General features: G+C 40.9%; 1 protein-coding gene across 4 annotated transcripts; it reads left to right on the forward strand.

Moving 5' to 3' along the window:
- Positions 1 to 2,391: 2,391 nt before the first annotated feature.
- tmem39b (transmembrane protein 39B) lies at positions 2,392 to 12,151 on the forward strand. 4 transcript variants are annotated; one of them, XM_012956760.2, is made up of 9 exons: positions 2,392 to 2,510; positions 3,397 to 3,582; positions 4,890 to 5,109; positions 5,579 to 5,662; positions 5,738 to 5,892; positions 7,156 to 7,474; positions 7,677 to 7,864; positions 10,547 to 10,667; positions 11,816 to 12,151. In XM_012956760.2, exons 2-9 carry the CDS (start codon positions 3,455 to 3,457, stop codon positions 12,050 to 12,052), a joined length of 1,452 nt encoding a protein of 483 aa, XP_012812214.1. In that variant the 5' UTR covers positions 2,392 to 2,510; positions 3,397 to 3,454; the 3' UTR covers positions 12,053 to 12,151.
- Positions 12,152 to 21,385: the final 9,234 nt, after the last annotated feature.

The raw sequence follows: 21,385 nt of genomic DNA on the forward strand, positions 1-21,385 counted from the left end.
AAATTCTCCGACTCCTCAGTTTCTGATATTTCCGACTCCGACTACTCTGTTTTTAATATGCTAATGTATTTTATACATTCATACAGTCAATGAAAAGCATGCTTCATGGTCATGCATTGGGCTTTATTCTTATAGCAGAGAAGTAATTAATTATGACTGTTTGTGAATTGGGACATTTAAACTTGCTTTATTTTTTTTTTTTATTCCCATTTAAATTTAGTAGGAGTCGGAGTCGGTTCATTTTTTGCCGACTCCGACTCCAGGTACCCAAAATTGCCTCCAACTCCACAGCCCTGATTTATCACCACTCTTTGTAAACTATCCTTAAAGGAACAGTAACACCAAAAAATGAAAGTGTATAAAAGTAACTAAAATATAATGTGCTGCTGCCCTGCACTGGTAAAAGTTGTGTGTTTACTTCAGAAAGTCTACTATAATTTATATAAATAAGCTGCTATGTAGCCATGGAGGCAGCCATTCAAAGGAGAAAAGGCACAGGCACATAGCAGATAACAGATAAAACACTATTGTATTCTACAGAACTTAACTGTTATCTGCTATGTAACCTGTGCCTTTTCTCCTTTTTTCCAGCTTGAATGGCTGCCCCCGTGGCTACACAGCAGCTTATTATATAAATTATAGTAGTGTTACTGTAGCAAACACACCAGTTTTACCAGTGCAGGGCAACAGTGCATTATATTTTTATTACTTAAAAGCTCTTTCATTTTTTGGTGTTACTGTTCCTTTAAGCCAGTTTTCTATTCAAGTGCAATGTTATCTTCCAGGCCAATTTTCCTCAATTTTATCATTAACTTTCTGTGCGGTACTGTATCCAATGCAAAGTCCAAGTAAATAACCACTGCCATTCCAGCATCAATGTCCCTGCTCACTTCCTAATAAAAAGCAATTACATTTGTCTTGCAAGATCTGTTAGGCGTAAAATGATGCTGGCACAAACTTATAGTATGGTAATTTGCAATGTATTCAAATGTCCTATATTTTACTACCCCTACCAAAAGCTTTCCTACCACTGATGTCAGACTAACAGGCCTATAGTTCTCAGGCTGAGAATTGAATCCCTTTTTGAATAACGCAACACTTTAGCAATTTGCCAGTCTCTCAGCACCGTGCCAGATCTCAATGAATCCTAAAAAATGAAGTGAAGAGGTTTGGCAATCACAGCGCTCAGCTCGTTTAATACCCTGGGATGAATCCCATCTAGTCCAGGACCCTTGTTTATCTATGCATGTTCAAGTCTCTTTTAAATTTCCTCCTCAGTGACCCATGCATCAGTAGTTATATTACTAGAATTGGGTCTATTAGAAGGGAAGCCTTCATTAGCTGGTTCCTTAGTATAGACAGATGAAAAATAAGAGTTCAGAATTTCTTTTTCCATGTTCTCATCAACCAGCTGAACACCCCTGTGATAATAAGGGTCCCACCCCTTCTTGCATAATTTTTTCACTATTTACATATTTAAATACCCCTTTGCATCTCTATTTTAGCTTGCCTGATAGCTTGTTTGCATATTTTATTTGCTTCCTTGTACCTGATGAAAGTTTCTGCTGTTCCAGCTAACTTGAATGCTTTAAAGGCATCTTTTTTTTACCAACTTTGACGTTAAAGGTGGCCATACACGGTCCGATTCTAGCTGCCGAGACGGGCCTGCCAGATCTCGATCGGGCAGGTTTAAAATTTAGGTGGATCGGGGACCGCATCAACGACCCTATTGCCTATACCTATTTTCCTTCTGTGTTTAACCTTATGAAAAGCCTTTCCCATTTAATGCATTGCAGAGATGCCCTTATACTGGCAAAGTCTGCACATCTAAAACTTAGTTACTCCCTTATAGAGCTGTCTCTGCAGCATTAGCTCAAAGGAGACCATGTTATGATCTCTGTTCCCTAAATCAGTGTCGGACTGGCCCACCAAGATACCAGGAAAACTCCTGGTGGGCCCAGGTGTCAGTGGGCCCTCCTGACCATCATTATCATTCCCTAATTCTGAGTGAAAAAAAAAGAAATAGATGGAAGAATAGATGCTAGCATATAAATAAAAGAGACTAGTAGAATAAAGAGGTTGGGCTAGGAAAGGAGGAAAAATAGATTTGAGAGTGGGCCTATAGTCTGTTTTCTGGTGGGCCCCTTAGACACAAATGTTAGGAAAGAGCTCAGTATTATTAGATAAAAAAGCTAAAACACTTTGTATACATTGGACTAGCAGCAAAAATACAGACTGCCGCTTCACACAATGGCACCTATATATTCTGTAGCCCTGGCCCTGGTACCAAAGTCTTCAGCTCACAGCCGTACATATTGCTCCTTCCTACCAGCACGTAAGGCCACGCCCCTTTCTTTCTGAAGGCGCCCTGGTTGTTTGCTCTGGGTCAGAGACGCAGCGCGCACACACACCCTTATGGCATCATTACGCTCCTGGTGCGCCCCGCCCAGGTAATAGAACTGCGCGTTCCCTTAGTGTCTGTGAGTGCGCGCTCCCGTTGGACAGTGCTGGTGAGTGCAATCACGGTCTTTACGTCTATGGGGGAGGGTTGGACTATGCGCCTGTTTTAATACAAGAATTTTTGATTTTGGTGGTCAGGAAGCTGCCGTTCTTATTCCGTGGGTGTGTGATGTGACTTTAAACTCACTCGCTTATATGTGTCAGGGGCATGTTTATAATGCCGAGTCCCGGCCCAGACTTAGCATTCCTGCAGTGATGCACATAGCGTTCCAGTTCAGTGTGCTCCGTGGGAGATATTCCCTTCCGGTTGTTGCTTCCTTAGGTTTTGTTGCGATCTTTTGTGTATCTTTTACTGTATACAAATAAATCTGTAATGCCAGCAAAACTCTGTATCAGTTGTGCCGTGGGAATTAATATATAGCGATATGTGGCAACCTTAAGCCTAAGAGCCGCCAGACAGCTTGTTATAGGCTCCTTCTTTCCCCTGAATCACTGCACATGTATTGTTCTTATTTTCATTTATTTGTATATATGCCACCAACATATTCTTCAGCCTAACCCACTGAAGCTTGCAATGTAAAATCACTATTACACAAACAGTTCTGCAAAATGCCAGCGTCTGTGGTGCTGTTTTGTCCTGTACACTTTATCTAAGTCTATGTCCCTACTTATTCTATTGATATAGCTCTGGGAAAAATCACTAGATTACAAAATACATTTTGGAAGATGTACTGTAGAAGCTATACTGTCTATAAATAAGCATTGCTGTGTAGGAACTATTTAGCCATGGAAAGTGCTGCAGTCCCTTTTCCTTGTTGTAAGCATTCCAGGCTTAAATTAGTTCTCTGGCCAATGTTAAACTTGAATGTAACTCTAGTTGGTATTGTGCCTTTGACCCTCATTATGTTATGTTTTCTAACCTATTGCACTTTTCAGCACAGCTTTCTTACACATGGTAAAGTAAAGTGTGACTGAGCCTTACCCAAGCCAAGATATGGCAGGGGGCCGTCGAGGCCCAAACCGGACTTCTTACTGCCGGACCCCCTTATGCGAACCAGGGTCAGCGGGGGGTGCGGTGCATGGAGGCATTCCATCAGTCAGTGGAGTGAGATCCCGAGCCAGGTATGTCATATATTTGATTTGTGTGCATATCAAGACGAAATGTATGCTGTGCAACTATTGTAGCCCTCAATAAGATATTTGAATAGGTGAACGGTATATGCTACCTGCTGATTGGTTGCATTAGATGATTAGGTCTGTAGCAAATGTTGCACCTTTTAATGCATAACCTTCCAGGAGACATGTATCCATTATCTTGGTATCTTTTCCTTTCACCAAACATGCAAGCAGAGCTCTTTTGACAGTGCATTTTTTTCTGGTTCCTAGGAAGAATACTTTGGTTGAAGCAGATGCCCTTTGTTATTCACTCATTTCTGCACAGTTGCCACTTCCCAGGAATCCTTAGTTAATTTATTTTTCTATTTTTTTTTATACTGATATTATATTTGCAACATAAGCACACACAACATGAACATTTAAATCACTGCTGCAAATTTCTTGTCAGTTTTTGGTTAGAGGCTTTGTGGATCATTGGTGTCAAACAGAATCTGTATCCTTATGTATGTGCTCAGTCTGTTTTATGACTTTCTATTTTCTTTTACTCTATATATCTTTTTTTTTATTTTATATATTTTTTTTTTTTGGCCTTACCTTTTAATCTACTTTACATTATACAAGGTCTAGCCATCTGAAGATCTAGCCATGTGAATGATTTTTATAGTAGTAGGTCAACATTTGTTATTTTTTTGTATTTATATGCATTCAGTACAATAAATGGAAATTTGCAAAACTGTACTAACCTCAACTCTCCCCAACTAAACTGTGCCACATAGTGCCTCCTAAAATGCAGCAGTCTTAGCACCCACCATTGTTTCCAGCCACTGTTGATATGTGGCCCAGGAGCATTTTGTCTGTCCAGCACCATAGGCTGGCTTCCAATGTAAAGGTGTCTTCTTACCAGTTGCTGACATCTATACTGGAAACAGAAGTAAGGTATCCAGATACTGTGGCCTCCAACTCCACTGTGCAACTTTGTAGTTCAGGAAGACTGCATGCAGAAAGTGACGTTTAGAGAGGGACCCAGGAATTTGGGGCTAAAACAAAAGATTTGCAGGTGGGGGGTGTTATTTCCCTTTTGGTATAACCCTTTGTGTACCTGGGGACTCTAGACATTTTTTTGTATAAAATAACATTTAATATCAGATAATTGGATAAATATATAGGAAACAACAGGTGAACAACAGAATCCCTTTATTTCTGTTGTTTATATTTGATACTTTTTAATTTTTTGCATCTTCTTCTGACACATCCACAGTTTAATTTCATTTGTCTTCATACCACTTCCTCCTAATGCCTTCTGCCTTTCACAGGAGTAGCTCTAGCACTGGTCTCTCCAGTCCCCCATTGGCAACCCAGACTGTGGTTCCACTGCGACACTGCAAGATCCCTGATTTGCCTGCTGACCGCCACCTCCTGTTTGAGTTGCAGCTGTTTTTCTGTCACCTCATCGCCCTGTTTGTGCACTACATCAACATTTACAAGACGGTCTGGTGGTATCCTCCATCCCACCCCCCATCACATACCTCTCTGGTGTGTAATAGGCAAATGTTATATTAAACATTTCTGCTTAATTTTGCATTGTTTAAGGCTGTGTGTGGGCTGGGTATCTTTATGTTTCTACTTTTCTTTATTACACTTGTTGGTATCATATGCCTACCAAAAATCATAGCAAGCAAGCGGCTTTCTGCTTGATTCAGCCACAGTGTCGATGTTCACATTGGTCTGATCTAAGGGGCATATTTTTTATACTGTGTAAGCCAACATTAGTGGTGATGTTGCCCATAGCATAACCAATTAAAGAATGCACAAAATAAACTGAAGGCCACTTACTTAGAATTACTCCATCTATGTTAAAGTTAATTTAATGGTTACCTTCCCCTTTAAGTGTAATTGCAGGTGTCTGTTGATTCAGTCATTTTACATCTCATAAGTACAATTCAAATCACTTATTTCTTCTACTGAAAACACTCAAAGCTTTATTTTGTTATGAATTCTACAGAACTTTCACCTGATTGATTTTAATGTGTTGACTCTTACAACCATTGTGCTTGCAAGAAGATTGATTGGTGCCATTGTAAGGGAGGTGAGTAAATGATATGTAATTTTTAAGATGTGTGTTGATTGACTTCCACTTTCAAAAACATTTCTCTTTGTTCAGGCTTCTCAGGGAGGGAAGTCCTCTGTGCCACATTCACTGCTCCTGGTGGCAACAAGATTTGCCGTCCTGACTGGAACCGGCTGGAGTTTGTGCCGATCCATTATCCTCTTGTTTAGAACGCATTCGTTCTTCAACTTGCTTTTTCTCTGCTACCCGTGAGTGAGAATAATGGCTTGAATGTTTTAGCAGCCCAGATGCATGTCATATCTAATTTAATTTAATGTTTTGCCATGCACAGATGGGCAGTCACTTCTGTAGTTGAAATGCAGTGTGTATTTGTAGTATTCACTGCCTGTTTGCCAGTTGGTTATCCTGGGGGGTGGCACTTACTGTCGGAGTCTATATAGATAGATCTTCATATTGACTTCCACTTTGCCTCCCCTTTTTAATTTTGCCCATTGCTAGTCTGTCTGATTTTACTGCATTTTTGCAATTATGTTTATACATGCTACCATAAGAGTATATTCCTTACAGTTGTTGTAGTGTACCATGTAAACTGTAATTAAAAATAATTTATCTTAATCCCCTTTTTCATATTTAGGTATGGGTGCGTAATGAGAGCGTGACCAATTTATTTTTACAGAAATAGAGACTCTATGCATTTTCCTATATTATTCTATTAAGGGCATTTAAACATTTTGCGCAAATATCTAAGAAAACGCCAACCCCTTTAAACAAAACTGGGATTGCAAAAAATTTAAGCTGGCCACCTATTTCAGTAATGGCCAGTCCTACTCTCACTTTTATCTGATTTGTTAAGAACTGTAATATTTCCATATGTACATATAGTTGAAAACGTATTATACAGGTATCGGACCCCTTATCCGGAAACCCATTATCCAGAAAGTTCTGAACTATGGAAAGGCCATCTCCCATAGACTCCATTTTAATAAAATCACATTTTTAAAAATGGTTTCCTTTTTCTCTGTAATAATAAAACAATACCTTTTTTTTTTTTTTTAGCAGACTTAAGGTAGGAGATCCAAATAACTGAAAGACCCCTTATCCGGAAAACCCCAGGTCCCGAGCATTCTGGATAACAGGTCCCATGCCTATATAGGATTTAACAATTGTATTTTTTTCCTAAAAGGCCAGTGTAACATAATATAGCAATAACACATACTTTAATCCTCTCAAGCTGTAGCATGTCAAACAATTTGCGACAGTATACATTTATATGTATTTGTGTGTATCCCATTTATTACAGAGGGCATATGCTTTGGAATGGCTTTGCTGTATATGTAATGAAATCATGTTCTATCACCATTTTTTTTTTTTTATAACTGGTTAATGTTAGCATAATCATATAACTTTACATTGTCTTAGGTTGTATAGAAAACCTTTTTATACCACAATCTGATCAAAGGCAGAGGTTATCATTTTATTTTAGGATTATAACTAATTCATTTTGTCATCAGATTTGGGATGTACATCCCTTTCCTGCAGCTAGGATGGGACTTCCGCCGCCCAGGCCTCTCTCACATGCCTAACACTCGAGATCTTGCCTCTATGGATCGGGGAAGCAAAGATTACTTACATGTTCTGCAGCACATTTTGAGGCACCATATGCCCAGTGCAGAGCCACTTCCTACACATGCTTGCTGCCTGTCACCTGACCTTATTCGCAGTGAGGTGCACTACTTGAAGCTGGACTTCAACTGGCGTGTACGAGAAGTGCTGCTCAGCTCCATGCTGTCTGCATATTATGTGGCATTTGTACCGGTCTGGTTTGTAAAGGTATGAACTACTGACACTATGAAACCCATATTAAAGTGATTGTTTGCATATTAGAAATTATCATTTTATTAACCATATTAAAACCTGTGATTTTATTAAAGATATCATCAGCTATTGTAGATTTTAGGGTAAGAATGGAGGGTCAAAGAAGATGTGTATGCAGATAACCTGTTTACTTATAGTGCTTTCTTTCTCCCAACAGAGCACACAGTATTATGACAAGCGTTGGTCTTGTGAACTCTTTCTTCAAGTTTCTCTCAGTACATCAGTTATCCTTACGCAACACCTCCTGCCTGCCCGATACTGTGATCTTCTGCACAAGGCAGCAGCTCATCTTGGATGCTGGCAGAAGGTGGACCCTGCACTCTGCTCCAATATGCTACAGCACTCGTAAGAAAGTTTTTACACGCGGTTCTATAATGAACTGTATGTTTAATTTCTGCACACCTCTGTGTATTGGCCACTACAAATTCAGAGGCAAGAGACTAGGGGCCTGATTCACTAAAGGGCGATAAAACGTGCGCTAAAATTTTTACCGCGTCTTAATTTTGGCGATTTTTCGCACGATTCACTTTAAGCATACTCGCGCTTTTTTACGCGCGATATTGCATGCGTTATTTAACTCGCGAAGACTATTTCAATGCGGTATTTGCTGGTACATGTGCTAAATTACGCCCGCGAATAGTCGCCGCATATGAATGGTAGCTTAGAAATAGTGTATAAAAATTGTCGCCGCATATAAATGGTGTATATAAATATTAGCCACATATAAATGGTAGCATATAAATAGTAGATGCTTATAAATAGTAGCCACTAGTGATGAGCAAATGTGTTCTGGTTATCTTTAGTGAAAAATTAGCAAATCTTTCGAAAGATCCACGAAACGGCAAAAATGTTGTGCGGGCAAAAAAATTGTTGCTGTGACTATTATTTTTTGACGCTTGTATCAATTTTTGTATGTGCAGTGAATTTTTGCGTGGCGAATTTTGCCATGCGTTTTGCCATTGGCGGATTGTTTTGCGAAACGCATGAAAAAATCTGCCGCGAAAAAATTCAACGCACGTCCAAAAATTTGCTGCGAATCCATGCCTGGCGAAGCATTTCATCACTTGTAGCCAAATATAAATAGTCGCGCAAATGAACGCACGCCATGTTAGCCATACACGCCAATACTTGCAGAAAATGACTGTATTAAAAATGAACATTTCGCTGCAAACTGGCGGCTGCGTCACTCTAGGGGAAACACATACTTGAATAAATAACACTGTAAGTCCTTATTTTATTGCAAAAAATCATTTACTGTAGTTTTGTATAATTTTTCGCCTGCCTGTAGTAGGTGTTAATTTTCGCATAGCCGAATTTGATATTTAGCGCGCAAAAGTTATAGTGAATCATGCGATCGTATTCTTTTCAGCGCAGAAATTAACGCATGCGGTAAAACTAGTGCGAGAAATACCGCATGCGAAAATGCCGATTTTTCGCACGTGATAATACTATGGTGAATCGCGCGCAAATTATTTTGCGTTTTTTAACGCAAAAAAGCGTGCGATAATTTTTATCGCCCTTTAGTGAATCAGGCCCATGATATCCTTATATAAGTGGATGTTTTTATATCCCATTGATGCATTGGTGATTCCTGTACCCAGGGCCGCCATCAGGGGGGCAGACTGGGTACAGTTGTGCCGGGCTCTGTGAAAACCTTCTTCGAAACGGGGCCCAGGCTCGTCGGGAAAGTTACGTATATTACAGATAAGGTTACATTAAAACTTATGCAATTTACGTAACTTTCGTAAAAGTTGCTTAGAAACGTAAGAAACTGACATAACTTGCCTAGAAACTTGGGTAACTTGCGTACAAGCAAAGACCAATGCAGAGAAGGGGAAGACAGGGGCAAACACCACTCGCGACCAATGAATGAATTCTACTTCCCCCCAATGAACTGACTGACTTATTAGCACTTTTTTTTTTTCAAGTTTTTATTTTGCATTTAATATTTAACAATAACAAAAGAAAAAAAAAAAAAGAAAATAAACAAGATGAAGGGGGAACATCCCCTTTAGGTAGAGGTTTAGAGGGTTAGCAGCATTGCATTGAAACAATTACATCACTGCCTAGAAGTTTATTTACAGTGACTGGAACACAGTTAATATGATTCATTTGCCTCAAACTTCTCAGGGCATCCACATGCTAGGTATACAAGTTTCTGTTTGGTTAAAGAATCATTTCTAAACTTTTTCTGAAAATTCAGCTCAGGTGACCCTGTAGCCTTCCAGTGTCGCTTTTTTGGCATAATAAAATAATTACAAGCACATTTATTTTTTATTTTAACTATTTATATGAAATGCTTATTATAGTGAAACATCAACTGTTAATTTTGGAAGCTATTTACTGATTTTTATTAGTGTCACCTACACAAACTTTCCAGCAGTGAAATGACTGGTTATTGGGCCCCACAGCAACACCATTGGGGCCCTACACTTATGCAATTTACATAACTTGTGCAAAAACTTACACTACATGTAAACTCCACTGACCCCCCCCCCCAATTAAAATACTGAGTTATTAGCACATTAATTATTTTTATGAACTACTACTGACTAGTTATTGGGCCCCATTGCAAGATCATTGGGGACCCTAAACAGATGTAATTTATGTAACTTATGCAAAAACTTACATAATTTTCATATCAAGCAATGACAGCGTAGAGCAGGGGCAGGTAGATGGGAAGGGGTTAAACTTAAGGCAAACTCCACTGACCCCCGATAAACTGAATGACTTATTAGCACATTAATCAGTTGAACTCTTTATATGAACTGCTTATTATAGAGTAATATCAGCTGTTTATATTGCACACACAAAGGGCGTGGCCAAAATTTTGGCACTGCACACTTGTGTTCATAGGGGGGCCCCATATAAATAACCTGTGTGGGGCCCCAGAGTTTCTGGCCTGCCTGTACCCTCCCATGTCTGAGGGAGAAATACATGTTTAACACAGAATAAATTGATCTAACACACATTTAAAGGTTAGAAGCAAGCTTTTCTGTTAATGATTTCATGCTAATGGTTTTGCAGGTGGATGGAGGAGTGCATGTGGCCACAGGGGGTTCTGGTTAAACATAACAAAAATGTCTACAAAGCAGTTGGTCACTACAATGTAGCCATCCCCTCGGATGTGTCTCACTTCCGCTTTCATGTAAGTATTCTTTACTATTAGTACTCATTTAGTTGTCTGCAAAATTAGATATGAATGGCAGAAGGTACACAATTTTATTTTGGGCTCCTTAACTGTGGCTCTAGTTACAACAGTTCTCAGCATTTCAGAAATATTTGGTCATTAACTCCTTGACTCCCTGTTCCAGTGAGCTTATAATTTAAATGTATTTTTTTTTATCCACTCTTACACACTAGAGTGAATTTCATCAGAATGTGGGTAAAGGACAATGAAAGCTATTGTGACATATTGTAGTACAGGTAACGGAAATTCGTTATCCAGAAAGCTCCTACTTACAGGAAGGCCATCTTACATAGACTCCATTTTAACTAAATAATTCAGATTTTAAAAACCATTTCCTTTTTTTTCCTGTAATAAGAAAACAGTACATTTTATTTGATCTCAACTAAGATATTATTAATCTTTATTGGAGGCTAAGCAATTCTATTGCGTTTAATTAATGTTTAATAATTAATTCGTAGACTTAAGGTATGGAGATCCAAAAAAAAAAACCTTATTCAGAGAACCCCAGGCCTCAAACATTCTGTATAACAGGTCCCATGCTTGTCTATACAGGGCCATCTTTTTACCACCTCAGCTGCTATATTTTAAAAATCCCTATGAAAGTTTTGTCCTTTCTTACCCATTTCCTCCCGATTATGAAAACCATTTCAGGGAAAAAACTTCAGCAGTGGTGGGAAGGCAATCCATGTGATCTTTGCACTATTCTCGAAGCCAGAACCACTAATTAGATAGGAGGTCTGTGTGAGCCTTAGGTGTATAGCACAATGTTTGTTTCACACTGGGGGTAAGGGGGCACCAGAAGCAGGTCTAACATTATCCCCTGCTGCAGAGAGATATGTATGATTTGCCACAAGCTTACAGAGGACAGCAGTATCAAAGAACCATAGAAGTATGTGCATACAGAGTGCATTTAATAGCTGTAAAATTAGATTTTAATTAGTATTTAGCATTCATTGTCCTTTTAATCTACCAGCATATTTATATCTTGCACATAGCCTCCTATTGAGAATTGAGCCCTAGAGTGTGGGTGGTACAAATATGTAGTGAGAGCAGTTTTCTTTAGAAGGTTTATGTTCAGTGGCTAAAAGTTCTTTCTCTCACCTTAGTTCTTTTTCAGTAACCCATTGCGGGTCCTGAACATATTGACTACATTGGAAGGAGTTCTAATCTTCTACCAGCTGTATTCACTTCTTTCTTCAGAGAAGTGGCACCACACAATCTCCCTAGCTCTTATCCTTTTCAGTAATTACTATGCTTTCTTCAAGCTGCTCAGAGACCGAATTGTGTTGGGAAAAGCATATTCTTACACAGCAGTCCCTGACTGTGAACGGAAGTTAAACTGATGCCCCAGTCCTTTTTCCTTGTTCCCATGCCAGAGCTCTGTATTTTTGTTACAATTTTTTTTGTCGAATTAAAAGGAAGAGCATATTTTTTTACTGTGACATGTTGTTTTAGTAGTCATTATTTCCGAAACCTGCACTGTTGCTCTGTAAGTTGTAGATGTTGAAAAGGCCCATTATTTCCTAGTGTTATACAGCTTTCACATCGCAGTGAAATTTTCTGTAGGTGTCCCAGTACAGTATGACAATTTGATTTGTTTAAACAAAATAATATTATATTCTTACACCATACTAAAGAAGAAAATGATTTTATATAATATAAAGTTGTTGCTTATTATAGCAACAGAATGTTTACCAGTTGTATAATATAGTGTTTTAGGGTGATTCAGGCGAGGCATCTTACTGAGCATGCAAGTTATTCCTTTTCAATATATTTGGATAGAAAATGATTTCAATTTCCCCAAAGCAGGGATGTTTCTGGGTCAGTACCCAAAAAATGGGTCCCTGTTGATTTAGGGAGGGTCAACCACAGGTGTATAAATGTTCCCAAGATCATTTTTGTGTTGTATCGCTGATTCTTTTACTTAATATCGGTTACATGTAACATGAGGGTTCCCAAACTGCAAGGGTCCTGCATGAATATTGGTGAAGTCCATAGTTGAACTTAAATGTTATTTCTCGTAATAAAAACAATAGGCAAGGAATGAGTGTGCATAAGTATAAAATCTTTTAATCTTGTAGGCAATAATGAATTATAAAATAGTATTGTTTCACTTTGGGCTAAAAATTATCATTATCTGTAAAAATGGCCCTTTTATTCGAGCTCCCTTTAGATCTGCTATGATCCCTGTCTCTGAGGGTGGGCATATCATAATGGTACCTGCCAGAAGCACAGGCAACAAGGAAGATAGCCAATCACAGCCCTGCATAAACACAAGCAAAGACAGGCTTCAGTTGCCTATCAAGTTAGTCTAGCTGCTGATTCCTAATCTGTAGTGTAGTGTGCTGCGAGTGCCACAGCACCCCCTCATTGCCTGGGAAAGGAAGTAGCAGGAAGTGGAACAGATGGACAGGACTACTAGGGTTTTTGCAGCCATTTTTAATAAATCATCCTGAAACAAAACTTTTCTTAGCATGTTCCTTCTATATCTAGATGAGTAAAATGCACTGCTACATTCTTGATTTTCACACAATTTGTCCTCTGTAAGCACCACAACATTTTTCTGAATAAACACATATCAGGAGAAGGAAAGGTAAAAACTAAGTAAGCTTTATCAGAAAGGTCTATGTAAATACAGCCATAAGCACTCACAGAAACGCTGCACTGACTTCTCTGTCAAAAGATTAGTTGTGTCTGTTTTCCTCTGCCAGACACAAGCAGCTCTCTGATCTTTCCTGCTCCCCCTCCCTCAAGAATGCTAAGAACTCACTCCCCCCCCCCTTAGGAATGTGGATCTGAGCCAATCAGCAGGAAGCTTCCTCATAGTCTAATTAACTGAGCATGTACACCAGTCTTGCTTTTGGTGCAGGAGTGAGGCATTATGGAAACTTTCTTTACACAGTTTGGCTTCTGATCATCTGAACTGGAGAAATATGGGGAGACTTAAGGGCACTATTGAGACAAATGAAGGAATGTCTGCAGCTTGAGATTAACTCTTTATTAGCCTCTCCTTCCCCTTTAATTAGATATTTGAATGGATAATAAACAGATCCCACTGTGTGGTTATCCACAAAACAATGTAAGTTATAGGACACTTGGTATAGTGACCATACTACTGTATTAATTACAATATATGAATCAAAAGTAATGGAGGGCACTCCAGGCTAAGAAAAACTTTGCCCATATACATTTACCAGTTAGCAATTTAGGCACTAAAATCAAATAATCCTCCCAACACAGGATTACAAATACTCTACATAAATAAATTTAAAAAAAAATCTTGCATACTAAAAAACAAGCAAATGGTGGTACTGCAGTTTAAAAAAATCTTTATCCAAGGTTTTGTGCATGAACAACAATACATTACTATTAACAGGGAGCATAATAACAATATTTAACAAAGTTATATACATGCATACCACCCTTACCCTGCAACAAGGGGGTAATTTTCTCATCCAAATATGCGCTTCCATATTTGTATGCTTTTTAATGCTGATTGGTATCCATGCAAGATACTATGTCTTAGGGCAGTGATCCCCAACTAGTGGCTTGTGCTCTCAAAGTCTTTTAACACTCTCCAAGTGGCTCACAAGAAAGAAAGGTTGGGGACCCCTGTCTTAGGGTGAAGACACACAAAGCTACTAGTAGCAGCTACTTGTCGTGGTTACTAAAATAGATAATGTGTTTATTGCTAAAAGTCTGTACGTGTGTTTTAGCAAAGGCAATTTTCAGAATTGTCTATGGCAAGATAATTTCTGAGGTTTAGTAGCCATGAAAATGAAGCGGCTACTAATAGGTCAGTAGGTCAAGCAGCTAAAGATGCATAAATATATGCAGCAATTAAAAATGAGTCTTGATGTAGGATACCATAAACTTGGTGGTGTATTCTTCAGCAGTCAGTCTTCGCCGAGCACAAGGATATTTTGAGGGATTAGAAAAAAAGGCAGTTTTATCTTAAGGTAAGTAAATGCTGTAAAGCTGTGGCATTCTTTACCTTAAAGGACATGTAAAGTCTGCTTTGCTGGAGGTTGCAAAAAAAAGAGAAAACTGCACTGGCCCATTGAAAAGTTACCTAAGGGCTGCACCGGCATCTCTATACCTCCGTTTTTCAATCCTTTGGCACTTGGTGTTCTGCCCATATGCAGTAGAGTAGATCTGCCAGGTTTGATCTACTGCATATGCGAAAACAGGGATTTTCACAAGGGATTCCTGGGACGCAGGTTGGATGGTAAGTAAAATGCAGGTGCAGCATTTTGAGAGGTTTTTTTTTTACAGGCTGGTGCAGTTTTCTCCTATCCTAACAGAAGCACCAGCCTGAGGAAAAAAACTTGCCAATTTATTTCACTGGGGGATGCCTAATATTTTGGCACCCCCCCCATGAAATACACTTTACATGCCCTTTTAAGGAGTTATTCTAAACCAGTGGTTCTCAAACTCCCTAATGCCGCGACCCTTTAATAAAGTTCCTCATGTTGTCGTGACCCCCAACCATAGAGGAGCGGTGTCTCGGTCCCTAAGACCATTGGAAATATGTGTTTTCTGATGGTCTTAGACGACCCCCAAAGGGGTCCCGACCCACAGGTTGAGAACCGCTGTTCTAAACGGTTAAATTCCTTTTAGAAGGCATGAAAAAAGGCTCCAGATGTCCGTACTCTTAATGTAATATTGATCCAAGGACTGGTTAGATTGCTTATACATGGGCATAGTAAACAATGCAAGAAAGTTTTTAAAATACCGGAATCTCTTGCTATCAGAGTGATATCTTTAACTGTGCTTAACTGTCACTGACATCCTTTGGCAGCCCTCTATGTCATCTGCCTGCTACCCTACCGTCACTGCACCCCTAGGTGGGTTCCTAAATCGGAGTTTAGTGAGAGCACTATTAACAAGGAGTTTATGTGAGTTTCCTCCTTGTATTTCGGTTAATCCCACATCACATAAACATACAGAATGGTTAACAGTCTCCTGATGAAACTGACCTGCAACTTTGTGATAGGGATCTAAGACTGTAAGTTCCAATGGGAAAGGTAATGTTGTGATATATGTATGTGCAGATTATAGATAGATAGATAGTACACAGAGAGGGGCACACCCTAACTAGTCATTCCACGCAAGCTTATAGTCATGAAAGGTACTTCGCTACCGTAGTATAGGAATAAGGATGCAATGGCATCGTGATGGGTGTTTTACTTTTACTACCCATTAGGGTCAGTACATAGTCAGTTCATTTAAAAGCAAGTTAATTATCATACTGTCAGTACATAGTCAGTTCATTTAAAAGCAAGTTAATTATCATACTGTCTAAGAACCATATCACTATACTCAGTATAGGGATGAAAACTGGTATGTTTGTAAAAGAGCAAGCTAATTCCCATCTAATATAGAGAAGGTTTCAAGTCCCGTTTCTACATTAGTATATGAAGCATCTGTATTAGGATTCAGTATCCCATTTTGGCCATTATACTACAATTACATTTTAGGTTCAGTACATGGTATTAACTAGTTGCTAGGAGCAAGTTAATTCCCATTTTACTGCAATAACCTGGTAGGTCCAGTAGGGAAAATATAAATGTGGTAGCAGCATGCATTGTCTGCAGCTGCAAGGTATTGAGCTGTATTAAAAGAGGCAGGGCTGGCCTTATCAAGTGGAGAGCCCCATTTGGACCAGTTTGGTGGGGCCCCTAAATTGTGTTGCTGGCTGGCATGCCACAGGGCTCTGGTGCCATTTCCATTCAGTGTGTAAAAGAAAACCAAATACATGACACAGCAGTAGCTTCTGGGAAAGGACAATGCTGTCAGATTATAAAAAAATAGCCCCTCAATCATATACTTTATAGATAAAAATAAATAAAACGCGCAAGTGCAAAATGTTACTCATTTTCTCCTTTGTTCTTATTCCATCATCTTTGATGTTCTGGTTTTTCCTTCTGATATTTTTCTCTCCTGCTTTTCTCCACTATTACTGTTATTCTTTTTCCAGAATTGTAGCTTAATGTGCTTACTTGTCCCCCATATACAAGATATGTTTTACTTAAACTTTCCTTTGGTTATATTTCACCCCACTCTTGTCATTAAATCATACTTCTTTCCTTTTCTCTTCCATTCTGGATCTCACAGTCTCTCCTGCTTTCCCATTCTCCAAACTATTCTCTCTAAAAGCTCTTTTCTCTGCCCTCTTTTTATTTTGCTTTTTTAACTTTTACTTTCTTTCCCTTTAAGTTACTCAGCTGTACTTTTTAATATCCATCTTTCTGTTCCATCTTTTCTTTTACAATCATTCCCTCCCCTTTTATCTGCTATTTTTTCCTTGCCTCTCCATAGCTATCTTGCACTCATCCTCAGCTGCTGCTGGCTACTGTTTTTTCCTGATAACGCATGCAAAAAGGCTACATTTAGGAATTTCTGTGAATGTGCTTCTGTAATATTCATTTGCTCCCACCTCAAAAAGCTGGTGATCGCTGGGTCCATCACAACCCCACCAGTAAATCAGGTTATTCCTTGGGGTGAATCACCAGTCGAGCATTCATAACATAATCAACCAGTGAGGTGCCTGAACATTAGGCTAATGCCACACGAGGCGTAGGGCGGATATTCTTGGCAAGCGTAAAATCGCTTGCTGAAAATTCTGCCCTACGCCTCATCTGGCCAACGGCAGACTGGGAAGTGTAACAGACTTCTATCAAAAAAGAAAATAAAGTTACTTGAATCGGCTGGGCTGGGAACAGGTAGCAACTAAAGCAGTGATCCCCAACCAATGGCTCATGAGCAACATGTTGCTCCCCAACCCTTTGGATGTTGCTCCCAGTGGCCTCAAAGCAGGTGCTTATTTTTGAATTTCTGGTTAGGAGGCAAGCTTTGATTGCATAAAAACTCAGTGAAATTGCCAAACAGCCTTCTGTAGGCTTCCAGTCAACATAGTGGCTATCAAATAGCCAATTATAGCTCTCAATAGCACCTCCAGGAAATTTTTTCATGCTTGTGTTGCTCTCCAAAACTTTTTCTATTTGAATGTGGCTCACGGGTATAAAAGGTTGGGGATCCCTGAACTAAAGGATCAGATGTCTATGATGCAGGGCCACCATGGGCATGCTGTGCAGTGCTCAAACCGTATTTTATTGAATTAGATACAGACCAAAGAAAAGCGACTAAGCAGTTAAAGGGAAGTTACTAGTAATGAAACACAGCCATGATATACACCAGTGTCATATAGAAAGGACTTTTACTTGACTTTAAGTGCTTATGGCTTCAGATTTACCAGGCACATAGGAGTTTGCCTGTGTGCAGACACATGGACCGGATATTGTGGCCAATTTCGTTCCTGTCTTTGTAGATACAGGCAGTAGGAGATAAAAGAGCATTAGTTTCTCTTTACCTGTGGAAAAACCCCATGCACGGCTCTATGTGCCATTAGCCTCTTGTTGAAAAAACATCGGTCAAAGGACATTTGTCTTGCAACACTTCAGTTATTTAATATAAAATGGCATGGTTGATGCACAGAGTGTCTAAAAAACAAGTGATTTCAATTTACTAACTTTGAGATAATTCTGGTGGATGGAGCTTTTTTTTTTTTTTTTTTTAAAAAAAAAAAAAAAGCAGTTATCTGCTGGAATATAGGCACCTCATTAACAACAAATTTAGGGAGCTGTGGAGAAACAGTGCCTATAATATCAGTCCTGGCAGTATGGCACAAGTAGAGAAATAACCAAGTCTGTCAGTGATTCTAAGGCACCCTCCTGTCACTACTGGTAAAAGCAGTGTATGGCCTAAAATTATTAAATTTACATTATCATCTTCAGAATGAAAGCAACCTGCAGACGCAGGGCTGAGTAGTTATAATACAAAGAGACAACCAGAGGCACTGGAGGGAAAACTGAAAACAAAACATTGTATATACATGATTGAGACATGAGTTCAAACAAGAGTTCTGTTTTATTTTAACCAATTAATTAAACATGAAACCCAAATTATTATTTTTTTATTTACACATTCATACCTATTGTAAAGGCATTTAAAAATCCCAGCTGTCAATCACACATTGCCTGCATTTCCATTCTGCACTTCCTATGTCACTATACTCCTTAGTTTTCCCCTCCCTCTTGCCCATACACTGGCTACACAATTTGAGCATCAAGTCCCCCATTTTGGCACATAAACAAGATTATGGCATGATGCAAAGCTTGTATTTATGTGTCCACAAAATGGCGCCTGTCTGCTTCCTGTGATTGTGAATTCAAGGACTGAAGGAAACAAAATTTAAATAATTTATATAGTGTAAAAAAAATAGAAATCAATTTGGAATTATTTCTTAGGGTGACAGGTCCCCTTTAAAGCTACCTTTTCACTTAAAAAAAATGAACTGACCAAAATACTGTAATTCACACAGAAAAGGTAATTTTAATTATAAATGTTATTTTTTAAAAAATGAAAAAATAAGGCAGGATCAGATAACAAATCTATGACACAGGAAGCAATCATCGCTTTGCTTAATAATGAACACCACTTCCATTCTGGGCAATACCATGAAAAACACAAAACAAACTATTAACTGCACAAAAAAAGTCACCAAAAGATGGAGACGAAAGGAGAGTCTGGATGCAGCTGCAAATTATTAACATGTTCATATCTAAACAAACAGATAACAGAGAAGATTTACTAAATAACTAGTTCTGTAAATAAAGTGATAAACTAAACAGAGATAAGAAGCACAGTGTATTGTTCCCACCCCACCAGCAACAAGTGGCACACTGAACCCCCCCCACCCACAAGCATCCAGAGGCACAGTGAACCACCCCCACAAGCACCCAGAGGCACAGTGAACCCCCCCGCCCACAAGCATCCAGAGGCACAGTGAACCACCCCCACAAGCACAAGCATCAAGAGGCACAGTGAACCCCCCCACCCACAAGCATCCAGAGGCCCCGTGAACCCCCACACCCACAAGCATCCAGAGGCACAGTGAACACCCCCACCCACAAGCATCAAGAGGCACAGTGAACCCCCCCACCCACAAGCATCAAGAGGCACAGTGAACCCCCCCACCCACAAGCATCCAGAGGCCCCGTGAACCCCCACACCCACAAGCATCCAGAGGCACAGTGAACACCCCCACCCACAAACATCCAGAGGCACAGTGAACCCCCCCACCCACAAGCATCAAGAGGCACAGTGAACCCCACCCACAAGCATCCAGTGAACCCCCCGCAAGCATCCAGAGGCACAGTCAACCCCCCCGCAATCATCCAGAGGCACAGTCAACCCCCCACCCACAAGCATCCAGAGGCACAGTGACGCCCCCCCCCCCCGCAAGCATCCAGAGGCACAGTGACGCCCCCCCCGCAAGCATCCAGAGGCACAGTGAACCCCACCCACATGCATCAAGAGGCACAGTGAACCCCCCCACAAGCATCCAGAGGCACAGTGAACCACCCCCACAAGCACCCAGAGGCACAGTGAACCCCCCCGCCCACAAGCATCCAGAGGCACAGTGAACCACCCCCACAAGCACAAGCATCAAGAGGCACAGTGAACCCCCCCACCCACAAGCATCCAGAGGCACAGTGAACCACCCCCACAAGCACAAGCATCAAGAGGCACAGTGAACCCCCCCACCCACAAGCATCCAGAGGCACAGTGAACCACCCCCACAAGCACCCAGAGGCACAGTGAACCCCCCCGCCCACAAGCATCCAGAGCACAGTGAACCACCCCCACAAGCACAAGCATCAAGAGGCACAGTGAACCCCCCCGCCCACAAGCATCCAGAGCACAGTGAACCACCCCCACAAGCACAAGCATCAAGAGGCACAGTGAACCCCCCCACCCACAAGCATCCAGAGGCCCCGTGAACCCCCACACCCACAAGCATCCAGAGCACAGTGAACACCCCCACCCACAAGCATCAAGAGGCACAGTGAACCCCCCCCCACCCACAAGCATCAAGAGGCACAGTGAACCCCCCCACCCACAAGCATCCAGAGGCCCCGTGAACCCCCACACCCACAAGCATCCAGAGGCACAGTGAACACCCCCACCCTCAAACATCCAGAGGCACAGTGAACCCCCCCACCCACAAGCATCAAGAGGCACAGTGAACCCCACCCACAAGCATCCAGTGAACCCCCCGCAAGCATCCAGAGGCACAGTCAACCCCCCACCCACAAGCATCCAGAGGCACAGTGACGCCCCCCCCCCGCAAGCATCCAGAGGCACAGTGACGCCCCCCCGCAAGCATCCAGAGGCACAGTGAACTCCTCACCCACAAGCATCAAGAGGCACAGTGAACCCCCCCACCCACAAGCATCCAGAGGCACATTGAACCCCCCCCACCAACAAGCATCCAGAGGCACAATGAACCCCCCCACCCACAAGCATCCAGAGGCACAGTGACCCCCCCCCACCCACCAACAAGCATCCAGAGGCACAGTGAACCCCCCCCCCACCAACAAGCATCCAGAGCAACAGTGACCCCCCCCTCAAAAAAGCATCAAGAGGCACAGTTAAGCAAAGGATCCTTCTGCTAACATTCAAAGCCCTTCACTCCTCTGCTCCTCACTACATTTCTTCACTGGTCTCCCTGCATGTTCCTGGTTGTCTCCTCCGCTCCTCTCAGAGCCTCCGTCCGTTTACACCGTTTCTCTCGTCTTAAACCATCTCGCTGCTCCTTACCTCTGGAACTC

This window comes from Xenopus tropicalis, chromosome 2 (assembly GCF_000004195.4).
Source record: "Xenopus tropicalis strain Nigerian chromosome 2, UCB_Xtro_10.0, whole genome shotgun sequence".
In the NCBI taxonomy this organism is placed as follows: Eukaryota; Metazoa; Chordata; class Amphibia; order Anura; family Pipidae; genus Xenopus; species Xenopus tropicalis.

Coding starts and splice junctions, on each gene's coding strand:
- tmem39b (XM_012956760.2), top strand. CDS start 3,455: ATGGCAGGGGGCCGTCGAGGCCCAAACCGGACTTCTTACTGCCGGACC. Junction 3,583..4,889: donor GGAGTGAGATCCCGAGCCAG/GTATGTCATATA, acceptor TGCCTTTCACAG/GAGTAGCTCTAGCACTGGTC. Junction 7,865..10,546: donor TCCAATATGCTACAGCACTC/GTAAGAAAGTTT, acceptor ATGGTTTTGCAG/GTGGATGGAGGAGTGCATGT.